The sequence below is a fragment of the Octopus bimaculoides genome, chromosome 13 (genome assembly GCF_001194135.2).
Source record: "Octopus bimaculoides isolate UCB-OBI-ISO-001 chromosome 13, ASM119413v2, whole genome shotgun sequence".
NCBI lineage: Eukaryota > Metazoa > Mollusca > Cephalopoda > Octopoda > Octopodidae > Octopus > Octopus bimaculoides.
In genome coordinates, this window is record NC_068993.1 from 62,203,836 (window position 1) to 62,212,475 (window position 8,640).

The 8,640-nt window shown below is 35.9% G+C and overlaps 1 protein-coding gene and 1 long non-coding RNA gene across 5 annotated transcripts in view; one reads left to right on the forward strand and one right to left on the reverse strand.

The window, feature by feature from the left end:
- LOC106881303 (uncharacterized) overlaps nucleotides 1–1,772 on the forward strand; it is an 81,786-nt gene extending 80,014 nt beyond the window's left edge. Inside the window, exons 2-3 of one of the 2 annotated variants that reach the window (XR_008265406.1) lie at nucleotides 587–641; nucleotides 1,390–1,772. This is a non-coding gene — a long non-coding RNA (uncharacterized LOC106881303). The remainder of the gene's footprint in view (nucleotides 1–586; nucleotides 642–1,389) is intronic. The other variant, XR_008265405.1, reaches the window with a different exon arrangement.
- The window catches only part of LOC106881302 (glycine receptor subunit alpha-1), a 236,793-nt gene that overhangs the window by 41,211 nt on the left and 186,942 nt on the right, over nucleotides 1–8,640 (reverse strand). For all 3 annotated transcript variants that reach the window (XM_014931637.2, XM_052972549.1, XM_052972550.1), the window contains one exon: nucleotides 2,807–2,921. In XM_014931637.2, the coding sequence (XP_014787123.1) occupies nucleotides 2,807–2,921 (115 nt within the window). The remainder of the gene's footprint in view (nucleotides 1–2,806; nucleotides 2,922–8,640) is intronic.

Sequence of the window (8,640 nt, forward strand, 5' to 3'; positions counted from 1 at the left end):
TATATATATATATATATATATATATATATATATATATATATATGTGTGTGTGTGTGTGTGTGTGTGTGTGTATGTATGTATGCATGTATGTACATATGCACAAAAGAAAAGGCTTATAGGCTCCTGCGATGCGTGCAAACAATATATAACCTATTTTTGTATTTTTGTCTACAGCAAAAAATATCAAATTAGATTTCTTGTTATGTTTAACCAAGTTTTATGATAAGCTATAGTTATGTAAACAGGCTTAGATATCGTAGATGTAAACAGAACAAAAACTCGACGCTTACCTGGAAAATGTTGCCTTTTGATAACTTTCACTAATTAACAAAAAATTGCAAAACATACGTTTCTTCAAGTGATTACGCTAAGAAAGAAAAAAACTTAACGCAAAATTTGAAATTTTCTCCAAATTTTTCGTGAGCATGTGGTGTCTTCGAGAATTCTATGTATGATATTTAGTCCTCGTGTACTACACCACGAAGACTTGGAACGAACATAGATTTCAATGTGATATAGTGATAATTTTATAAAATGTTTCACTCAGAAGTCGCTTCAATTTCAGTTTATTTCGATCTATTTGCAGTTTTCTTAGAAATTGTTTAGGAGCGTTTATCCTCAGGATGCCATATTGAATGTATGTAAGTAGGTCATTATTCCGTTTTATTTCAAGATTTCTTGCCAATAGAGAAAGATCCATTTTCTAACCTAGGTCCAAGGCTCCTTCATTGGAATTTCAACAACATCAACATGGTATTTTTTGTATGTATGTATGTATATGTACAGATTTTTATATTTTGTTTTATGTATGTACTCTCTTGCATTGCATTCCCTATCTAGACATGCTCATACATACATACTAAGTATGTTTGCATGTATGTATGTATGTATGTATGTATGTATTTGACTTTATGTAATTCAATTAACGAACTTGTATATAGCAATTCAAACTACGAATATTTACATTTAAGGAAAAAAAGTCAGATCTGATTAGTTGAGGCGTCGCTGCTCTCCACGTTTAAGTAGGGAAAAGTTGTTGCAGTCTGATCCAATTAAAACAGCGGAATAAAACACGATCACTACTCACAAGCTCTGTACATTCTAAGATTCAAAACGATCTTAATATTCGACGCATATGACAACACATTAGTTTATCGTGCGATATCTTTCCCTGTTCAGGGCACGTTGTATTCTGATCATAAAAATCGACGCATTAACGAGTTCACATTATTATTCTCGTTGATACAACAACGAACAGCTCACATTCATATCTTCCTTTATTTCAGTACGTTTGGCATCAGCACGTTTCGCTCGTTTAAGCAAGTAAATACATGTAATTAAAGCAAATTAATTAACTTATTTGCTCTTCGATGTATATTTTATTTACAGGGTGTGTTTCAGTTTCGTTTATGGACAGTGAATACATAACAACAAATAGCAATTTGCTCTCATGCCTGTCACTACATATTCTCTTCTCTACAAGAACGGAACAAATGTTTTCTAGACTGATCATCACAAGAAATCCATTTTATCTGCCAAGAAATTTTCACAGTTTTCACAAATTGTTGAATAACACTTAATCTAGTTGCTGCACATGAATTTTGGAGCAAGACAGAAATCGAAGCTTGCCGGTAAACACAGCCTTTTGAATATAGAGAAGACAACGTAATTGTAAAGAGGAAATAAATTGTTTCTCTCATATATATCTCCAGTAATTTGAAGCGATAAATATTTGAAATAAAAGATGTATAACGTTAGTATATATTCCCGTATACTGTTGTAGCTTGGTTTCATTGAACATATCTGTTTCTTACTATTTACAATGGACGCAGCATTGCAGGATGCTGGTAAACGCTCCACAGGCTGCAGGTTATATAAACATATATATATTGTATTTATAAATAGTACACGAAGGGGTACTGGAAAGTTCCTGGCTTTGGGTAAAAAAAAATGCATGATGATTTATGATTTTATTCAAGATATTCCTCTCACAGATTCACACAATTATTGCAGCGATCCTTCAGATTTTCTAAGACCTTAAAAAAGGTCGGAATGTCGGGCCTCCAACCAGACCTTTCGCAACACCCTTAAGCCTAGGAACTTTTCAGCATCCTTCGTATATATACGTGTGTTCGTGCGTGCGTATGTATCTGTGCGTGTGTGCGTGGTGGACTATCGGTAGCTTCCTATCTATCGCCGTGTATCTTGACGGAGCTCTTTCTGTAACTCATTCTAACTCCTGTGGACCCAAGATTTCAGTTCTTCCCTCATAATTTTCCTTCGATATACCAATGAATTTGCTCTCAGAATGTAAAGACAGAGGAAATGATGCTAAGCTCTTAGCCTGGCATTCTGTCGGTTCTGCCAATGTGCCACCTTAATAACAATATTAATAATAACAAGAGCACTCAGAGAGCGCAAGCCTCCGCCAAGGAAACACCAACATCCTCTCAGCGATTGGCCAGAGATGATTTTTAAAATGAGAATATCTGAAATAAACTCGACTGCTCTCACAAACGAGAATACTAAAAACGAACTCGACCGCTCTCAAAAATGAAATAATCCAGAATCTCGGAAAATAATCCAGAATCCTTTTCGGTATCAGATCGATCCCAAAATCTATAAATATGGCTATCTATAAATATATCTATTTAGCGTAAACATTCTTAAAACGACATTAATTCAATTGAAACAGAAATTAAATAGCCATTTCAATCAAACGCTCTCACAGGAAATCATACATTGATATATGTAGGCACATACTGACATGCGTAGGAAAGAGGAGAGAAAATTCAATGATTTTTACCTGTATTCGGAAATCTCTGAAGAATAACAGAGAGTAATCATCGCCAGGGTAACGAAGACAGCTGCCCTTAGGACTGGATAATATCTCTCCATATCACCTATTTTTTTCAGCTGACCTTTAATAATAGAAAGAAACAAAAAATAATAATAATTAGACTATAAAGAAAAAAAAAACGAGATGTTTTGGGAGGCAGAAACACGTGTCCATAGCTGACTTTTGGCTTTCAATGGAAAATAAATTGCCTGTTTCTACTCGCAAGAGAATTTATTTAGAATTATGTTTTAAATTTTTTGGCGTTATTTCTTCTCATTCAGGGCGGCGAGCTGGCAGAAACGTTAGCACGCACGTGTGTTTATGTCTATGAAACATTGATTAGTGCCGATCTAATTAAAAACAAACAAACAATTAATATGAATACGTTTATACATAATCATACATAACACACAAACTCATATATACATTATATACATTTGATGGATATTTGTCTTCATCTTGTTTGTTGTTAACACAACGTTTCGGCTGATATACCTTCCAAGCCTTCATGAGGTGTCTTGGGGAAATATATATATATATATATATATATACACACACACACACACACACGTTTCGGGTTTCGGACATTTCCATCTACCAACTTTAACAGCTAATTTATTAGTCAAACCGAGGCTGTTGAAGTATACATATGTTCAAGATTCTCTCGTGAGATCGAATCTAGAACGATGTGATTGTGAAGTGAACATCATGGCTGCACACTTAAGCATACACATATTTGTAATATGCTATTGTTATTTTGACGTTTAGCGGAAATTAGAAAAGAGACTGCATCCATTTTATATTTTCTAGTTTTATGGCTACGAAATTTGTATTTGTCAAAGTTAACAGTAGGAAAGTTTTCGTTTAACGTATTGTAATATCTGTTAAATGAATCTTTGTGGTCACTGACCTCCAATTAATATAGTAGGAAGGGTCGAATAATAAGAAGATATGCAAAAGTAATCCAGTTTCGATTTTTAGCTGAAATCAAGTTATTACATTTATACTACTATTGTAAAAATACCCCTCCCCACAAAAAAAAAAAAGAACGTCAGATTTTTATTTCGTAATCATACGAAACTAATTACGTTCTTCCATAATTCCATTCATTGGATTATTGAAAGGTTTAATCAAAGCAATTTAAAGAAAAATATGATGTTGGAAACATTGATTTATCACTAAAGAGCCAGACCTCGAATTTATACGATAGTAGAATATTGGAATATTGACCATCTAAAACACACTGGAATGTCTCTCTCAGTTATGAACAAAAGAGTAAGTTAAGTCAACTAGACTTGTGTCAAATTAAGAAATAATCGTTGACCATCCGAGAGTCGGAAACTACTGAACCGCTTGTGTAAAGGAAAAGAAGCTGATGACCCGGTGGCTCATATTTTATTAACGCTGCTGCGCCGTGATTAATAGCAGAAAAAATTAGCTTACAAACAACCCAGAAACCCGAGTTCATATGTAAAAAATAGTGGGGAGATATTTAAGTCCTTCAATGTTTATGAATCTAATTGTATTCTAAACAAATATAGTTATATAGTTTAATACAGTTGTTGGCACTCCGTCGCTTACGACGTCGAGGGTTCCAGTTGATCCGATCAACAGAACAGCCTGCTCGTGAAATTAACGTGCAAGTGGCTGAGCACTCCACAGACACGTGTACCCTTGACGTAGTTCTCGGGGATATTCAGCGTGACACAGTGTGACAAGGCTGACTCTTTGAATTACAGGCACAACAGAAACAGGAAGTAAGAGTGAGAGAAAGTTGTGGTGAAAGAGTAGAGCAGGGTTCGCCACCATCCCCTGCCGGAGCCTCGTGGAGCTTTAGGTGTTTTCGCTCAATAAACACTCACAACGCCCGGTCTGGGAATCGAAACCGCGATCCTATGACCGCGAGTCCGCTGCCCTAATCACTGGGCCATTGCGCCTCCACTAATACAGTTATATAGGTTTGTATAAGAAGTAAAAACGCCAAAAGTAAGAACATACAATGTTTCACTTAGAGAATGTATGTAAAACTCTCAAAGCTACAATGCTGAAAGACAGATTCAGAAACGTGTCTGTAGAAATGTGGAATGTTCATTTAATTCTTAAATAAGCATCATTTGGAAAAAAACAACACCACCATCGCATCCCACTTCATTCTTTACTTTATATAAGCAATCTTTATTGATCTCTCATATTGGATTGAGGAATATTTTTGCAGCCTTCATTTATCAATGAATAATCATTATCGATATACACATAAAAATATCAAAGTTATAGGTAGCAGGGAACACGACCAAAATGTTATTGATTTATTCTTGTTTGTTGACCTTTAATTCTCCCAAACCCCAAACTGCATTGATTTTGAGACGAAGGGAAATAAATGTATTATAGAACTTAGTAAGGCAACCGAATAGCGGCCCTTTGTAATGAAGGCCAAACGAAACGTAGTGCACAGTGCGTTTGATCAAATCAGCGCATTGATTCTGACATCAGCGACAACACCAGGAAGAAAAAGAAGAAGAAGGAAATGGAACAAAAATCATGAGAGCCAGAAGCATAAGAAGAAAAATAATAAGCAAGAATAAGAACAAAAACAAAATCAACAAGAACAACAAAAACATCTTCATCATAAACAAAAAGACAACAAGGAGAAAAAGAAGAAGAAGAAGAAGAAGAAGAAGAAGAAGAAAGAGAAGGAAAAGGAGAAAGAGGAGGAAGAGGAAGAGCTGATTTATGTGCGTGTGAATGAATTAGTTTAATTCTACCGGAAATTGTCTGAGAAAGAACAATTTCCCAAAAGAGACTCATGCCAATAGGAACATTACTGCTTTGTTAACTACTTCATACAAATCTCATTCTTTCTCCTCTCTCTCTCTCTCTCTCTCTTTCTCTCTCTAACTCTTTGTATCCTTCTCTGTCTTTTCACTCTTTTCGATTTTTCTATCCTTTTTTGTTTCTCTGCCTCATCCCACTCTCTCTCTCTCTCTCTCTCTCTCTCTCTCTCTCTCTTTTTTTCATCCTTTAATTCTTATACATGGAGACTTGTATGGACAGAGACACGCAATACAACTTGCCAGAAGACCAAAAGCAGTGAGAAAAAAAGAAATGTGCATAATATAGCGAGTGTTGGCACCAGGTTCGATCGTTGATAAGGTTGGGGATGAGCCAATGTGTTGTCTGTTGGAACTAGTTGGGTGTGGGGTAGGAAAAGAAGTTGGACCACATGGGACAGAAATTGAATTTGATTTCACGTGTTAATGAGGGAGAGGTGCACTGCGCAGTCACTCGAACTGGGGTGAAACAAGTAAAGAGAGCCACAACAATAACAACAACAATAGCAATTACAAAATCAACCCAGTGTTAATGTATAGTCCATCACTTTATATAGCGTGGGTATCACTGAGCAATGATCGAGGTTGAAAGCATTTGAACAAACGATATCGACAGCACTTCTGCCCTTTATTCCTTGTCCGCTCCACCACCAACAGCTTTTTCTTCCCTCCCCATCAACAATTCTATCACGTTACTTCTCTAACACACCGACTTAAGTCACTTCCGACTCCTCCTGTAGAACTCATCCGCTTCCCACTTTCCCGAGCACTCCATAATTTATTTTAAAAAAAAGCCGGAACTTAAGCACCTTATTAGTCAGTAGGCTCTCTACACACTCACATAGGACTCCTTATTTGCTTTTGCTCCTGGAAACAAATAAAGGGTCCAGTGAGGCGTCATTCCGAATCTTCTCTCTGTACACACACACATACACAATCATATTTCACCCGTTTGTGTGCATTTGTACATGGAAAGAAAATCCACTGCAAAAGTTATCTCAAGAGAAGAAATTTACTTATAGACAATATAGTTACAAACACACCACTTGGCCATGATGGCATGCATTTCTGCGTCCCTATGCTTAATTAGTGACGTATACCGAGCATGTTAGATATACTCTCTACTAAAGAGCATCAACGTTTCTGTTTTCAAAATAGCATATCATAATTAAATTGGCACCCAGTTTAATCGCGATATACTATTAACGAGCGATGGTTTTGCATTCAAAATGTTGACATTGATATTTAGTTCCGCCGTCAATTCCAAGTCTTTCCGAAATCAATTAGTAAGATAAGTGGATGTAAGTATTTCCAATGTATTAAATCGAACCATGAGCACATATTCATTTTCTGGGAAACCAACTGATGGCCTGTGATGCTCAATACTTTCTCATTTCAGAAAAAAACTGGAAAAATTAGACAAAGTCAAGAAATGATTTAATAAGGAACGATTATAGCGTTCCGTTATTCGATCCGATTAGTTTTATATTCGAACACTTTTTTGGTTTAATTGGATTGGATTAATATCGAATAAATAAAGAATGTTCGATGCGTATTATCGATATCAATTGAAAGAAACAGATGCATGAGATTTCCTTCGTCGGTAGCAAGTGCAATGTATTACATCTCTATAAAGAATGTTGTTTGACATTAAAATATCTATCTATTTATCTATCTATCTATCTATCTATCTATCTATCTATCTATCTATCTATCTATCTATCTATCTAACTATTTATCTATCTATCTATCTATCTATCTATCTATCTATCTATCTATCTATCTATTTATCTATCTATCTATCTATCTATCTATCTATCTATCTATCTATCTATCTATCTATCTATCTATCTATCTATCTATCTATCTATCTATCTATCTATCTATCTATCTATCTATCTATCTATCTATCTATCTATCTATCTATCTATCACAAGACTGTCTGTGCGCGTGTATATATATATATATATATATATATATATATACGTATACATACATAGATATATTCATAGATACATACACACATATTTATATGCATTTATATATGTATATATAATTGCATGTACATACATAGATACACACATACAGACACACACGTACATACGACGGGTTTCTTCAGTTTTTCGTCTGCCAAATACACACACAAGGCTCTAGTAGAAGGCACTTGCGCAAGATGCCATACAGTGTGACTGAACCCGGGATCAAGTGACTGTGAATCAACATTCTTACCACACAGTCTCTCTCTCTCTCTCTCTCTCTCTCTCTCTCTCTCTCTCTCTCTCTCTCTCTCTCTCTTCTTATAGAACGGACGACAATGAAAACATACGGACAGTTGGACGATACAATGACTGTCAGAAAACCAGGACGGAACATTCGTAGCCTTCTATTCATTAGTCGAGCTTCCAGTAGTCACTACAGTTTCGGCCTGTTACACTTGAGACTGTTCAAAATTGCTAGGCCCGAGAAGCGTAAAAGCTACGTGCTAAATATACAGTTTAGTAGATGTTTATTAAAATAACTCTTGCCAGACTGGACATGTTTCGTTCAATTTAGAATACGTCGGAATGTATTACAGTGAAGAAAAGGTTTGGACACATGCATCTTGGCAATCAAGTTTGGTTAAAGAAAGGATTGGTCTGTCAATGGATTACTCAATAAACATTCAATTATTCGCAAGCGTTTGTATGAGCAAAGAGAACAGAAGTATTCAGGGTGGAGGAAACTGCTTGACATCTAAGCATGAAGAGGAAGAGAGAAGAGAGAGAGAGAGAGAGAGAGAGAGAGAGAGAAAGGGGAAAAGAAAGGGGAGAGAGAGGGTGAGGGAGAGAGTGAGAGACAATGAGAGAGAGAGAGTCATGAAAGTTTTGTTCGTGATTAAATACATAGAAAAACCTCCATCCATCCATGTTCTCGGCCCACTGTACCCGAGAGACACGTGGGGTAGACTTCCCCATATATATATATATATATATA